Source organism: Canis lupus, chromosome 13 (genome assembly GCF_003254725.2).
Source record: "Canis lupus dingo isolate Sandy chromosome 13, ASM325472v2, whole genome shotgun sequence".
In the NCBI taxonomy this organism is placed as follows: Eukaryota; Metazoa; Chordata; class Mammalia; order Carnivora; family Canidae; genus Canis; species Canis lupus.
In genome coordinates, this window is record NC_064255.1 from 59,040,624 (window position 1) to 59,057,944 (window position 17,321).

Consider the following 17,321-nt stretch of genomic DNA (forward strand, 5'->3'; position numbering starts at 1 on the left):
TTCCACTCATGTTCCCTCTCTCTAAAAAAAAATAAATAAATCCTCAAAAATATATATATTGAAACCATAAATGGCAACTAAAAAATGTTGTAGTATATTTAATCTATAGTGTTGATAACAGGAAGACAACGCAGATTATTAAATGATACGTCTCCTGAAGTTGCCATTGGCAACACATTATTAGGCTGGATGGGCTCTTACAAATGAAGTTCATGGCCAGACAAATCTTCAACAAAAATGATTTATGTAGACATAAGAAAAGAAGTGCTGATTTTCTTCTGTAACATATATCTTGGTGGGGTCCATGCATCTGTGACAAGCATTCTGGGAAAATCCTGCATATATTTTGCTTGCTATGTTTTCGTGTTAGGATCTTCCTTCTTAGTAAGATGATCACTAGATGAAAGGTTCAGCAAGGCGTAGGCCATTCTATTTCCACATGTTAAATTATGACAAGGAAGGAGAGAAAAATCATAAAAGACACACTTCACTTAAATCTTGCCCTGTGGCATAAGAACTTTTCAGTGCTTGTTACTTTGAAATGTCTGTTCTAGAGAGTTGAGGAAACCTATCACTTTCCCAACTGGAAAATGGAAGTTTGTAATTAGAAATCTTTATTTTTCAGTTATCTTGGGTATCTGAAGGTATCGCTTAAAGATTCCTTGAACTTACTCTCAAGGGAAAAAAAACAGTATTCATATCATGTTCATAGTCAAATCTCTTTTTGTATTCTTCTGTTAACATGATAGTAGGTAAAGGCACCTTCTTGAAATTTTGAACAAATATTTGTCATAATAAAAAGAGAAAGATATTACCAAAAAAGAAATCTGAATACCTAATACAGGTAATATCCAATAATTATTTAATGTTATCTTGAATACAAAGTTGGGCATCTTCACTGAAAAACTTTTCTGGTTCATGTCTTCCTCTTTCACTGAGTTATAAAAAGAACTACTAATTACCATTGATCCTTTAGCAAAAATTTTCTTGAAGCACATCCCTACATTTATTTCATCCCCACATAATTTGTGTTAGCTAATCCTGATAGTTCCATTCCCCTGACCAATGGTTGTTCAAGAGTGAACATGCCAATTCATTCTGGTCCATTATGTAGGAGGGGAAGTTGGTTGAGGATTTCTAGGAAAGACTTCCTTTCTTTTAAAATAAGTCAAACTAAGAGATGGTCCCTTTTCCTTTCCTCCGGACACTGTGTGTCACATTGAAAATGTAATTGAAAATTCCTAAACTAATACTCATATTCAAATGTTCATTCCACAGCCTTAAGTATCTTTCAAGAATATGGAAAGGGCTTTTGATTTTGTTTTGGGGTTTTTTTCGCCAAACTTAAAGATTCAATTCAAGCTCTATATTTCCCCTGTGTTTGATAGTTCAGGCATGGACTTTTGTTTTTATTGTTTTGTTTGGTTTTGGTTTTTTAGATTTTATTTCTTTCCTTGAGAGAGAATGAGTAGTGGGGAGGGGCAAAGGGTGATAAAGAGAGACAAACTGCCCTCTGAGCAGGGACCCGACTCAGGGCTCCATCCCAGGACTCAGAGACCATGATCTCAGCTGAAGGCAGAGGCTTAGTGAACTGAGCCACCCAGGCACCCCAAGACACAGGCTTTAGTATTACATGCATACAAAAATATTTAAAAAGAAAATTCTGTAACCCACTGAAGAAAGAAACTTTGTCATATTTTATACAGTTTGGAAGCACCCATTATAAATGTTTGATATGCTAATTACAAATATTTCTAGCAATTCTTTGAAATCAGTCTTAAGGAATTTTCTTGGTAAAGAATTCTAATACTTATATATCATTAAAAAATAATTATTGAAAATTTTTACTGGTTGGAGGTTGAATGGTTAACCAGATATATCCATAGAGTTTACTGCCTGGGGAGAAATGTAAACTTTAAAAAATATGTATATAATTACCACAATGGAGAATGCTAAGGAAAATCCAAAGTGCTTTTTTATGCATATAACATGGAAATTTTATCTAGTATAGGGGATTAGGGAAGATTCCTCTGAAAACATTTAAACCAAAACCTCAAGGATGATCTACTTAGGTGAAGGTTAGAATGAAGAGCTCAGGCAGAGGAAGCAGCAATGTTGGGGGAGTTGAAGTTTGGCAAACTCAAATACTGAAATAAGATGAGTATGGATGAAACACAGTGATTATGAAAGAGAACAGTCTTTGCAGTAGCAAAAAGATAAAATAATTCCACAAACATTTTTGTCTGTAAGCATACAAAATGAGCTGCATAAATCTGGGTAATATTATATAAAGTTAATTAGTGACTAATAATAAAAATATACAAAGTTCTTCACATTTACTCTGAATATTTTTAAAATTTAGTCACTGTAAAAATATAAGAAAAACAGTATTAACATGGATACTATATAGACAAAAGGTATGCAAATTCCAAATTACTGTGTAATCATTATATATAAACATCCTGGCATATTATTAACATTCTTCTATTCTTTCCACCTATATTTTAAATTATTATTTTATATTATTCTATTTTTCTGTTCAGCCATTGATTACATGCTAACTTATTTTTTGTTTATGTGTGTAAATATTATTTCTCCAAGATTGTAAACTCCTAAAGGGCAGAAGTTTGTCTTCTGTTTTCATATTTCCAAAAGGCCCTTGTATGGCAGTTATTTAGAAAATCTGGCTGCTTGGAAAATTTCAGTTATGAATGAGTCACAATGAACTCCAGATTCACACTTTGCCAGTATTTCCTGAGGACAAAGAGGACATAAATCAACATTTGACACACAACAATTAGGAACAACCATAATAACTTCCCAGAATCGAATCTAGAATATCTGATCTGAGGTTTTATTTTGTCCCCAAGGCTGTAGAAAAATAATAGCACATGTCATCTAATGGCAAGGAGAACAACAAGAATTTCCCATTAAATTTTTGAACTTTATTTTTTTATTTTATTTTTTTTTTTATTTTTTTTATTTTTTTATTTATTTATTTTTTTTTATTGGTGTTCAATTTACTAACATACAGAATAACACCCAGTGCCCGTCACCCATTCACTCCCACCCCCCGCCCTCCTCCCCTTCTACCACCCCTAGTTCGTTTCCCAGAGTTAGCAGTCTTTACGTTCTGTCTCCCTTTCTGATATTTCCCACACATTTCTTCTCCCTTCCCTTATTTAATAGTCAAGGCATTCACTTTTCCCTCAAATATGAATGAATCTCTCTTAAAATATTGACCTAAAATGAATCTCTCTTAAAATATTGACCTAAAAAAATTGAAAAGAAAACGCTAAATTACTAGAAAGTGCATATCACTTCCCTTCTACAACTCATCCAACTGATTGGATCTATGCCAGGTCCGTATCTTCCCTGTCAATTCTTTTGTTTTGTTTTATGAAATAGTCTAATGACCTCTTAATAAATTTTCTTTTTAAGCCCATTTCTTTCAACCAAAATGATTTCACTCATCATCATTCAACACAGCATAATGGGCTTCTTGGGAAATCACATCCTGCTACTTGTGACTGAGTTTGGAAAAATATCTTAGGGGACAGAATTAAAATGGTGTTAGTGACTAAAAAAATTCATAATCTGCTAAGCTTACAGTCACCTGACAAATAGTTTGTATATTTGTGAAACATTCTGGTATCCCAATCTTAAAAAATCTTCAATATTTTGTCTACTATTCAAAGACTAGTTATAGAATGCTGTTACAATAAATTTGAACTTGGAATAAATAATAAATAAATAAATAAATAAATAAATAAATAAATAAATAAAACCAGACAGAATGTGCTATTGCTACGTAATTTCTGACAAAATAAATAATTAAATGCATACATATATTTTTTTAATTTTTTAAGAGTTATGTATTTATTTTAGATAGAGAGCTCATGTGGAAGGGGGAGGAGCATAAGAAGGGGAAGAGAGAAATTTTAGCTGACTGTGCATTGAGCACAGAACCTGACAAAGGGCTAGATCTCATAACCCTGAGGTCATGACCCTGAGATCATGACCTGAGCAGAAACCAAGAGTTCAATGCTCAACCAACTGTGCCATGCATGTGCCCCTAAATATATATTTTTTAAATGCAGTTACTCTTGATAAGCAGCCAGTGTTATTTACTTAGCTTCCTGTATGACTGACTGGTATAAGGTTTATATTTCAGTGGTATTTTGCAATCTAGTTTAGTGGGAGGAGGTATGATTAAGATATAAATGTCCTAGATAAAAGAGATCAACAATATTCTCATTTGCAATTAATATAATTTGCATATTAAATAAACAAAATTAACATGTCCCAGAATCTTTCTGTCACATTTCTGAAGGGCCATGTGTGGAAGAGGTAATGAGTAAGTTGGAGTGCTAGATTGGATAAAAAGAAGTTCAAAACCTTCTCATTCTCAGAATTTTCCCCTCATATGTTCAATTGCCTTATTATGGACAAATTAAAGTATCATGCAACTCAAATGCTATTTCATTAGTTTTGTACTTTTTCCAAGTAGCCATTTTTTATTTTTTGAAGGTCTGAGTATACATTAAGTAGTTCATTAATAAGTAGTTAATTTTTGTAATAAAACCATCTAATTCCCAGTAGTTTAAAGAAATACTGTGTAGCTATGGAATTACATAAAGTCAGTGGATTTTAACTTCTGAACTTTTTTAACTTCTGAACTTTTAAAGAAATCTTAAAAACTGTGTATATAGTTTAAACAGTGTAAATATTAAATTTTGTCTGTGTAAGAATACCTAAGACTCCATTATTTTATTTTATAATCTGATAGATTCTACTTCAATTTTTAAAAATGAATCAATGGAAATTTACTTCTATATTTGCATGAAAATCCATTAAATCAATTTATTATAACAATACATCTGGCTACAGATAAAACTCTAAAAAGGAATTACAGCCAGATAAAAAAGCTCATTTCATAGCTGCATGAATAATAATAACCATATTTTAAGTATCCTATAGGATTTGGAACTCAGTTCCCATGTATTTTCTCCTATGCAATTAAAGAGTTTAGTACTATTAACACAACATTAGTATATGAATCAAAGAAAATGCAATTCTACTGGGCAGATTCCATTCTAAATATTTTTATTTAATTTACTCTAGTGAATAAGTAACACATAATTAAGGCAGATAATCCAGTTCCAGGCACCCAGAACAACTCCTAATACATTAGACTTGAATCAAAGTACATTTTATTTAAAAGGTATTAAATCATTGCCAGAAAGACAGTCATGAATATAGCACCCTTTATCCCCATTAGTTTAGAGATAAGCATATTGAGCATTTCCTGAGTTCCTAATCCACTTAAAAAAATTTTTTTGAGGGAACGTAGGTTGATTATTGAACTTGAATTCTGGTTTACAAATTTCACATATAAAGGTATGTAGCTTAGCTCATTTGAATTGGGTAGTAAGAATACAGTCAGTTGACTTTACTATGTTCCCTGATAATTAACTGCAACTCTACCTCAAATTTCCAACTAATGGAGAGCCCTGGGAGAGTCAGGACAAATCACACAATACAAATAGATCAACACAACACTACAAGAAATGATTCAAAATCCAGAAGTGTATGAACAAAGCCATTCTCAAAGCCAGTTAGTAAGCTGTATCCTTCCATGTTGCTACAGTTTCATTATAAGTAATGTTTAACATTATTTTAAAAGCTGTTGTCAGGAAGAGAAAGATGACAGCTGACAAGTTAAATAAATAGCAGTAAAGAGAAATGAATGGTTTTGTCCATTTTAAAGGAGTAGTAAGTGCTAACTAAATTCTTGCAGCTCTTGTTGGTTCAAAAGGTAAAGAATGCAGGAGCAGTCTTAAACAGGAAATAGTTGCCCCAAAAAAGATGAATCATGGAAGGTGAAGATTCTAAGTTTATATTTTCCTCTAAAGAGGACTTATTTCTTGAAATGACTTTACTGAAAGTTCAAAAAGGTGAAGAAGGTACTTTTCTCAACAATTTTATCTGATAATACCCTATGTACCCAAACACAATAACCTATGAATTAATATGTTCTTAAAAGTGACATGACGTATAAGCAATAGAAAAATACAGAAAAATAAATTCATCCCTCCTCTATCTTTCCAGTAGCAGAAATGGTGGCCAGTGGCACTAAGGCAATCAAAGTTTGAGATTCCAAATGAAAGTATAATCAGGGGCTAGTAACCATCAAGGAGAAAGATGACTATGGAAGGATGAATGATAGGAGGAAGGAGAAGGCAGATAGCAGGGCCATAATGGGGCAGGAAATGCCTCACTGACTTAGTAGAGAGGAGAGCTAAAATGATAACATTGACGTAGTTTCGAGGCGGTGTCTATGCTAATATGTCCAACCCTGTCTTTAACAGGTCTCTACAACTTGTTCATGACTACACGTATGACCAAAATCATGAGTTCAGGGTGAAAGATGGGAGTAACATGACTGATCTGACTTCTCTCTAGAGATTTTATTTATTTATTTCAACTAAAAATTTTGAAATACTATTTTATTTATTTATTTGTTTGTTTGAGAGAGAAAGAGAGAATGAGCAGTGGGAGAGGCATGGGGAGAGGGAGAAGCAAACTCCCAGCTGAGCAGGCTCAGTCCCAGGATCCTGAGATCATGACCCAAGCCGAAGGCAGAAGTTTAACTGACTAAGCCACCCAGGTGCCCCTAACTGACTTGATTTTTAAACTATTTTTTAAAACTTTAATCAAGATGAAGCCATAGATTCTTGCTTTGTATCGCTTCTCTTATGATTTCCCACTGCCACTAAAGGTCTCATTCATTCTAGGCCCTTTCGCTTATTCAGGTTTGTTTGATTATGAAAAGAAGCAATGCAGAGCATATGCAAGAAACTGTCAATGGATGAAAAACGGGTCTCCAGATACACGCAAATTAAGGCAAATATTTGACACCTTGTAGATCAAATAGGTAACTGGATTCTCCCCGCCCCACCCCACCCACGCCTCTTTTACTTAGAGTAGTATATAGACACACCCTACAATCTGTTTTGCACTGGATTTTTTTAAAACTGTTTCCAGGAGTTAATACTTGCCAACTTGCTTTACCTTATCTCACCTTTATGAGATGTACGCTCAAAGTTATTTGACATTCTTGTATCTAAGCCAGTGTTTTTTAGATAGTATGAAGGATTTTTCAAATGTTGACTTGATAGTTTCTTTAAATTGTGTAATTTTAAAGTTGTATAAGTTATACCATATATGTATACTAGGATAAATGAAATAAGACCTGGAAGAGATTTGATTAGTTTGAACCATATGAAATTTCTTGTATTAAGTCGTTTTTAACCCATAAAACGGCCATTTCATATGGTTCCCACTAGTAGATCACACTACTGTAATTTTCTACAGTTATATTTTAAATTAATTTATTTTATATAAAATACCTAAGTTGTAGGCTGCTATCTTTACCCAATGATAATGTTACATAAATTACTGAATGCCTTGGGGTGCCTGGGGGCTCAGTGGCTGAGCATCTGCCTTTGGCTCAGGCCATGATCCCGAGGTCCTGCATGATAGAGTCCTTCATTAGTCTCCCCATGGGGAGTCTGCCTCTCTCTCTGCCTGTCTCTGTCTCTCTCTCTTTGTCTCTCATGAATGAGTAAACAAAATCTCAAAAAAAAATTTACTGAATGTCTTAAAGTAGCCTATTTTCAAATATTAGACAATAATAAGCAATTAATTATAAAATCTTTAAAATTTTGCAAAATAATTCAAAGACAAATACATTTTAGTACTGGCAACTACAAGAAATCAGTTGAAAGTCAAAGTTTAGTCATATACACTATTGGAAGAAAATATAATGTGCAGAATCCAAAACAGCAAGTGCAGCAAGTATTTCTCATGTCTTTGAATTGGCTTCTCAACTTGAATTTTGAATGTGCGTGTTCCTGAAATGTTAAGCATTCAAATGCTTCATAAATAGTGAAATAATATAATGAATATATGATTCAAGGGCATAAAGAATTTCTTGCTATTTTCCCCCTAAATTTCCATGCATTATCCTAACACATCTAACTCCACAGTACTCCAAAAACACAATACCCTTTTTAAAGACTACTGAGAGTAACTGGACACAGCAACACAGAACTATTTTCTTGGTCAAGGTATTGATTTCCATGTCTTCCTACACTTGTTGAATAGTGTTAAAAGGGTTAGATCCTATTGAGATCTTCTTTAAGGATAGTGGGAGACTTTTTCAATATTTAATGTTTTCAAATGCATTTCACAAATTAGCTTTCATTTATCTGCAAATGAAAGTAGGCCATAGAGTGTTATCATATAAACGAAAAGTCTACTTTAAAAAAAAAAAAAAGCCAGCAGTTATCACCACCAGCATTATCACTGATTCTAGACCTCTGATTATTGTAGCACACAGCACAACATCTGGAGGCAGCTGACCTTTAGAATGCTGGAAAGGCCTTCTACAGGCACCTTAATTGCCAGATTGAAGGAATTCTATGAGAGGATGGGGTGTTGTCTTTTAGAAGGCAGTGTGTTTATTAAATCAGATACCACAAAAAGAAAAGAAAGAAAGAAAGAAGAAAGAAAGAAAGAAAGAAAGAAAGAAAGAAAGAAAGAAAGAAAGAAAGAAAGAAGAAAGAAAGAAAGAAATTATTAAAAGAAATAAGGCTAAAAAGGTTTTGGAAAAAAAATACAAAATCTTTACCTCAGACATACACATTTTAAATTTATTGCCATTTGTTTTAGTTGCTTATCATGTCTCTTCTAAATTGTAAACACCATAAAAGTAGAGGATATTTGTTGTAGTCATGTACAGGTCTATGTGTATGTTTATTTATGTGCATGTGATATGCACACATGATATGAACTCACAATAGATAGCATGTGTATGTATAATATGTATAATCACATATATATATTATGTGTGTATGTAATGTGCTACTGGTATGTTATAAGTTAGAGTAATAATCATTTGTTGAATTAATGAATAAATAAAACTTTAAAATTTAGTCTATAGGCATTTATGTGATGCTTTCATCTCTTCTACAATAAATCCCTGTCAGCACCATAGCATAAGTTTACTTCAAATGAATTCTCTCCACTACTTAGCTTTTTATTTACCCTCTGAATTACTGGATCTCAAATATCCCCTAGGCCTTCTTGAATAGACATGTAATGAAAAGTAAACTTTGGGTGCCTGGGTGGTGTAGCCTCTTGGGTGTCTGACTCTTGGTTTCAGCTCAGGTCATGAGAATGAGCCCTATTTACTCCAATCTTTCCTCATTTCTCAGTCTCTGTTCTTTAGCTTTAGGTATATGTTACTGTAAGTCAACAAACAAATGTTGAGGGTTTACAATGGGCCAGGCAATGTTTTGGCACTGGGAATACTGAAAGTTGTCTGTTCAACTGTGGGCCTTAATTATAAACAAGCAGTTAAGCATGCAGAGAGGTGTCAAGTATATATAATATTTGTTATTATCATTATTATTATTATTATTATTTTTTTAGAGAGAGAGAGTATGGAAGAGAGGCAAAAAAAAAAAGGAGAGAATCTTTTTTTTTTTTTTTTTTCAAATGAAAAAATGATTTGTAATGTTTGGTGTGTAGCAAAACCAATCACATACCAGTTCTATTAAAAGTATTCCAAGTTATATTATAAATATACTAGTGGGTATCTGATTAATTTGACTATGATTGTCTACATTATTCATTTCGGGTCTTAATTCCTTAAGTCTAGAATTTTATTCAATTCCTTTTTTTTTTTTATAGTTATCTTCTTTATTATTATATTTTTTTTCTTGTCTTTTTTTTTTAATTTATTTTTTATTGGTGTTCAATTTACTAACATACAGAATAACCCCCAGTGCCCGTCACCCATTCACTCCCACCCCCCGCCCTCCTCCCCTTCTACCACCCCTAGTTCGTTTCCCAGAGTTAGGAGTCTTTACGTTCTGTCTCCCTTTCTGATATTTCCCACACATTTCTTCTCCCTTCCCTTATATTCCCTTTCACTATTATTTATATTCCCCAAATGAATGAGAACATATAATGTTTGTCCTTCTCCGACTGACTTACTTCACTCAGCATAATACCCCCCAGTTCTATCCACGTTGAAGCAAATGGTGGGTATTTGTCATTTCTAATAGCTGAGTAATATTCCATTGTATACATAAACCACATCTTCTTTATCCACTCATCTTTCGTTGGACACCGAGGCTAAAAGGAGAGAATCTTAAGCAGGCTCCATGCCCAGCACCCAATGTGGGGCTTGCTCTCACAATCTTGAGATCATGACTTGAGCTGAAATCAAGAGTTGGAGGCTTAACCAACTAAGCAACTCAGGTGTCCCTATTAAAGTGATCTTTTGTTAACACCATGGCTGTGTTTCAAGAAATAATTAAGACATACGATGTGAGGTAGGAGAAAAATTTTGCAGTAATTTTAATTAGAATCTTCAAGGAAGATATGGAGTCTAATCAACTGTGAGAAGGAACATTCATTTTAGGCAGAAGAATCAACTTGTACGTAGGCAGTGTCCATGCCATTCCCTTCACTTAGTTCTGCAACTGTACCAAAAGACAGTAGAACCACCAGACTGTTCTGGTCTACCCTAATGGTTCTCAGTCACAAATTTGATCATTTCTTCCTTGTGCTTAAGTTTTTTACTCAATTCTCTTCATAAAGTTTAGAGATTTTAATCTGAAACAAAAGGCGCTTCATAGTCTGATCATGCATTTCTTCTGATAATTTCCAACATCTGTTTGCTACTGTGTGTTAAGTCTCACGACTTTTACACGGGCTGTGTTCTCCCAGTCAAGAATCCCTACTTCCTTCTCCTCCAACTAATTCCAAATAGTTGTTGTTTTTTTTTAGATTACACTCAATTCCTCAGAAAAGCCTTTATAAGATTAAGCAGATATTCCCATAGCATTCTGTTTATACTTATTTTTTCACATTTGTCCAATTGTGCCATCAGGGTGTGGCCTCCTGGCACCGAAGTATCTATATTGCTGGTAACCATATCTCTGATTTCTTCCTCACCTGTAGGAGGCACCAGATATAGGGACTAGTGGAGAAAAAAAATCTATAGGATAATTCAAATGGTCTCTAGAGCCTCAAGAAAGTTAATGTCCTCCATTTTAACTAGCTATTAAGTCTTTCAAAATCACAGAATTGAAAACGACTTTAAGGCTAATGCAGTGTTTTTAAATGTTTTTGACCATGTTCCACAGTAAGAAATGTTCCACATCACAGCATGGAACACACATGTATGCACAATCATACATCTAAAACAACAGTTCCACAATACAATACTTAGATTTACTAGTTATGATATAGTAAAAATATAACAAAGTTAATATCAGATGTTACTTCCAGTTATTTAACGAAGAAAATAAAACAAAATGAATAATATCAAGATAAACCAAATTATAAATAATAAAATATCTTTGTGCTTACTCACAAAAATTATTTCAAATCTCATTAAAGGTGACAACTCCTCCTCCATTTCTATTAATGTGAACTTTCCATACTTCACATATAAAAGAGGTGAAATCTTGAAGGTAAGTGACTTATCCAGACAAATGAGTGCAAGGCTGGATCTAGAACACATCTAAATCTCATGCTAGTACTCTTTCCTACTCTACCACAATGAGAAAAACAAAACTTCTAAGAAGCTGTAGCATCTAATTCATTCATTCTTTGAGCCTGAGACTGTTCTTGAGCAAAATACCTTTACCAAGAAAGTCAATGAACCTACTCCCTAACCTTTTTATCCCTATGGTGCAATCCACTTTTTATTGTTAAAAATAATACTGATCTAGAATCCAATTAAAAAAGATACTCAAGGGTGGCCCCAGGTGGCTCAGCGGTTTAGCGCTGCCTTCAGTCCAAGGCCTGAACCTGGAGACCCGGAATCGAGTCCCACATCTGGCTCCCTGTGTGGAGCCTGCTTCTCCCTCTGCCTGTGTCTCTGCGTCTCTCTCTCTCTCTCTCTCTCATAAATTAACTAATTAATTACTTAATTAATTAGTTAATTAGTTAATTAATTAATTAATAATCTAAAATAAATAAATAAACATAAAATTAAATTTAAAAGATACTCAAAATCCTCAGAATTATAAGCTCTGGATCAAAGCTGATGACATGGGAACCTGGGTGGCTCACTGGCTGGGCATCTGCCTTCTGCTCAGGGCGTGATCCCAGGAACTAGGATCAAGTCTCACATCAGGTTCCCTGCATGGAGCCTGCTTCTCCCTCTCCCTGTCCCTCTAACTTCTATCTCTGCCTCTCTCTCTCTCTCTCTCTCTCTGTGTTTCTCATGAATAAATGAATAAAGTCTTTAAAAAAAAAAGCTGATGACGCTTCAATATAGAAATTTCATGTGTCTGTAATGACACTTTTAGTGTGGTAAAGTGAGTGAATAGCTATTGGGAAGAGTAGAATCAGGCTGATAGAAAAGCAATACTACACAATTCTAAGCAAAATGAGAATGAGAGAACTTCAAGTTCTTTGCTAATTCTTTAAAACTGAAATTGTTTGCATATTATACCTATATGAATGTTTGTTATATATAAAAGTAATTTTTTTGTATGCACATTTTTTCCTACTCTGTCCTTATCTCGGTGAATTAGAGATAACACTTTCAGGGGCACATGGATGGCTCTGTTAAATGGTGGATTTTTTATTTTGGCTCAGGTCATGATCTCAGGGTCTCTGGGTTCTGCACTTAATGGGGATCTGCTCTCAACAGGGAGTCTGCTTGAAATTCTTTCCCACTGACCCTCCCCCACATTCGTGTTCTCTCTCCCTCAAATAAATAAATAAATAAATATTTTAGAAGAAGAAATAACACTTTCTCATATCTAATAAGAAGTATACCTTTCATGGCGTGCCTGGGTGGCTCAGTTGGTTAAGTGTCTGACTCTTGATTTCAACTCAGTCATGATCTCAGAGTCATGAGATTGAGCCCCATGTCAGGTTCCGAGTTCAGTGTGGAACCTGGTTGAGATTCTTTCTCTCTCTCCCCCTCTGCCTCTCCCACTTGTTCTCTCTCTCTCTCTCAAATAAACAAATAAATCTTTAAAAAAAAAAGAGAGAGAAGAGAAACATACACCTCCCATACTTAATGAGAAGTACTGATAATATGCCATATCATGCTGTCCTGAAAGGGACATTGGGGAGAAACTTCATGCATCAAATAGATAATCTTCCTCAGGCTCATGCTATTATTTCAGAGTAATTTTGGAAGGGTAAGAACACTCATTATTTAAGAGTGCTGGAGCCTACAGGCTTAAAGTATTATACTTTATTGAAGACAAAATCAAATGACTGTACAATTATAATGATCACAGAATCATGATTAAATTGGAAACATCAGTCTGCAGATCAGCTGGGAGATTGGTGTCTATAGAGAGGTCAAGAACCTCTTTGAGAAGCAAGGGTAGACTATGCAGTGTTTGAAATCACTAACATCAAATATCAGTAATTCATTTCTGAGTCTGTAAAATGATAGCCTGAAATTCCTAACTATATATACGTATACAAATTTATTTACCTTAAATTCATTAATTGATCAATTATTTTGGAGTTGAATTATGAAAAATGTCACATACAGTGTAGATTTTGTTAACTCAATAATTATTTAGATATTTAGATGTAAATATTTGAACTTTCATCCTTCATTCATGATACATATAATCTTACTGCCGCCATACTTTTTTTATTTTGAATTATGAATTGAAATTTCAATAAAGTCTCCTTTTATATTTCAAGTTTTCCCAGAATATACTCCACAAAGCAACATTACCACAAAAATGTATACTAAGCTATTGATCATACTAAAGAAATTAAATAAACTATTATAAATTATTCTTTTGAAGCAGAGTTTTTCCTAAATGTTTAAATATAATGAGTTAATATATTACTGCATATCATTTCTATTTCTGTTATTTGGAAAGAAAGGATCATATTGGTCCTTTCTGTTTAAAGAAATTATTATATGTGGAAATAGCAACAAAATAAAACTTTAATCCAAAATACAGTAACACACGTAGAAAAAAAAAACCCTTATTTTTAAAGCACAGTCCACCAGACAATATTTGTCCTGCCTGTGTCAGGAATTGTGAACCTGTGTCCCAATTGATAACTCCGACTGAGAAAAGCTGAGTACTTACGCGTACATCATGGACCCAGTGCTGGGGCAGCTTGTATCCAGTCACCATCTGATCTCTATCAGCCAGGTCAGGGCTGGGAGGCTGGAAAATAATAAGAGTCACTGGCAACAAGAAAGGAAACAAGTCTGACAGGTTTAGTGGCTGAGAGCTACAGTCCTGATATAGCATGATAAGAACATAATCAATTTTGTGCCAGCCAGTTCAACTCAGTGAAGTCATTATTAATACTTCATAGCACAGAGAGTTCCAAGCAGTGGACAGCACACAACGTGCAATTGTTGATGATTCAGAAGACCACACTTTTCCAGTTGGGAAGGTATGATCAGCATTGAGGTGTGTCCCCAATTTGTTTTTTTAAAAAATACCAACAAAACATTACAGTACGTCAATGGTACTTCTTCCTTCTTCACGGAAATTGTTATGTCTCTTCCTTTTCATGGAACCATGAGATAAGCAAGTGTGGTAAGGACCTGAGCTATGGGCCAGGCAGGGGGCTTGTCTCTGCCACCTTGATTGTATGACCCTGCTCTAGTCTCTTACCTTATAGGGACTTATTTTGCTCATAATAAAATAAGGGCTGTATTAGCTTTTTCTCATACTGTCCATTTTAGTTCTAGAGATTACAGATTTTATTGAAAGAATTTATTTTTCCCCCACAAAGGCAAAAGAAGAATGTTAAAAACAACAACAATGCCTTTTTTCTTCTTTCTTATCATTAAGAATATCTTAGGGACACCTGGCTCAGTTGGTTAAGTGTTTGACTCTTGATTTCAGCTCAGGTCATGATTTCAGGGTTGTCAGAAAAAGCCACACATTGAGCTAATGGTGTCTACCTAGGATTCTCTCCCTTGCCCTCATCCTATACCCCTTCCCCTAGTCATTTATTCTCTTTCTCTTCTTTCTCTCCCTGAAAGAAATAAATAAAAACAGGAATTAAAAAAAAATAAAAGCACAGTTTAGTTCATCTTAATGGTGTGTGAATTCCTCAGGAAAATTACATTTGATCTCAGAGATTTGGGGCTGAATATATGAACTTCTAATGAAGATGAGTAAAGTTTCAGAAGGAATATTCCAATTTTAAGGGCTACTTTTAAATGATTAGATCCAGGAGATATTAAAGAAAAAAGAAAGCTTTAATATTTATCTTTGTAATTCACACAGAATACCTTTATCTAAAATACTACAAATAATACGAATCTAATCTTAACATTTATCATAATATTCCCCGAAGTCATTAATACGAAATGTATTTCCCAAGACAGTTTAGAAACAGAAAAACTGAGCCAGATTGTTATTTTGTGTAATCATCAATAATATGACAAAAAAGTATGTAATATAATTTTGAAAAGGAATAAAAATTCCTGAGTAAGTAGTTCACAAAACTTATTCAATCTTTTTACCTAAATTGAAAATTATAACTTAATTGATCAAAAAGTAATTTTGTTCTTTGGAGATCTAATTTTTCTAAAAGTACAAAATCATAAAAATCTAAAAAAAAGTGCTAGAGAAATTACATTAATTTTAATATATGACTATAACCCACTATTATTGCTATATAAAGTACTATGCTAACTTGAAATTAGTATCATATACATATGCATTTAAAATGTTTTTAATGTTTACATTAAAATATTTCTCACTAATAAATTAATATTACATTTGTATAAATTAATATTGTAATTTGTAAAATGTTATAAAATATTCTCAGCTCTTCATGTTCATAAATAATAATACAGAGAAAAACTCTCACTTAAGTGGAGGAAATTTTTCTATACAAGAAGCATGTAATTACAAGAACCAGCTTTGAGGGTCTGAAATGAGATGTGGTATGCATATATTTCTTACATTCATAAATATTCAAAAATAAAGGTTCATCTGTTTCCCTCAGGATTCTTCTTTCCTATGCCATTCTCTCAAATGATCTTCTATCTGATTGCAAAGGTTCTATTTCTTTGATTGTTCTTGTTTTTTTTTTTTTCCCCCTTCTTCTACTTTTAGTGAATACATAAAATAACTCCTCTTCATTCTCCGAGGTAATATCCTTACTGTGGTGGAGTGGCAGGACACTAGGCTCTGGATAGTGGCTGGGTTCATTTCCTGGTGTTGTCATCAACCAACTATAAACTTTAGGAAAATTCTTAACCTTTCTACAGCTCAGTTTCTCCCTCTGTAAAATGAGGATACTATTCATACATAGTTTAAATGAGAGAATAAATGTAAAAGACTTAAAATATTGCCTGGTTCAGAATAAAGCCCATAAAAATATTGGGTACTTTATTCTCTGCAACTCTCATTTTTTTCTAAAGTTAGTGCTATATTGCTAATTGTTTTCAATGACTTCAAAACTCTTCTGTTTATATGGCTTCTCTTTTTAGTAATATATTGCATCTGCACAATTTTTAAATTTTAATTAATTTTAATTGCAATACATAATTAAAAATATTGATGTATTGGGTTCTAAGTAATTAGCATATGCAGAGTTTTAAATGAATGCTTCTTACAAGGCTGAATAACTATCAGCTAATTCTGGAGGTTGGCAAGCACTAGTAATTTTTACTATATAAGTGAAATTACTACATGTGAATTTTATTTCATTGGTTAGGAGCACCCTCAGCCCACCTTGCTGCATACGTGCAGGCACAATACTGGTTTCTATTGCTGCACTGTTGATTGATTTATTATCAGTCAAAAGACAATGCAATGCATGTATGTTGCAAAATGTCAATAGGGAAAGTCAATAATAAGATGACATTACATCATGACATCAAGGGGAAAGTTAAGATATTCCCAAACTGATCATGTTTCTTCAGTGCCCAAAATAAAAGAAAGGAATGGGAAAAAGATAACTTTTAGAATTGAATCTAAAAGATTTGTATACATTTCCCTGTAATTGCAAAATTTTATAATAAATTAGTTAAATTTTGAACTTAGTAGAGTTATAACAAAGAAATAATTTAGCCTCATACTTGCTAATAGCCTAAGATTTGATAAGTGACCTCAAATTTTATCTTGCACTTATTAAGGCAATCAGCGCACTATTTTGCCATTGAATCAAGAACATGAGGATCGAACTCCAATAAAAAAAATACAAAAAAACAAAAACAACAACAAAAAAAACCCCACCCAAACCACTATAGTAGCCATTGAAGTAAGGCA

General features: G+C 33.5%; 1 protein-coding gene across 1 annotated transcript in view; it reads right to left on the minus strand.

Annotated features, from left to right (window-relative positions):
- The window catches only part of LOC112652334 (transmembrane protease serine 11F), a 93,979-nt gene that overhangs the window by 61,561 nt on the left and 15,097 nt on the right, over nt 1-17,321 (minus strand). Inside the window, exon 2 of the mRNA XM_025435844.3 lies at nt 14,166-14,246. Within this exon, the coding sequence (XP_025291629.1) occupies nt 14,166-14,176 (11 nt within the window). The 5' untranslated portion in view covers nt 14,177-14,246. The remainder of the gene's footprint in view (nt 1-14,165; nt 14,247-17,321) is intronic.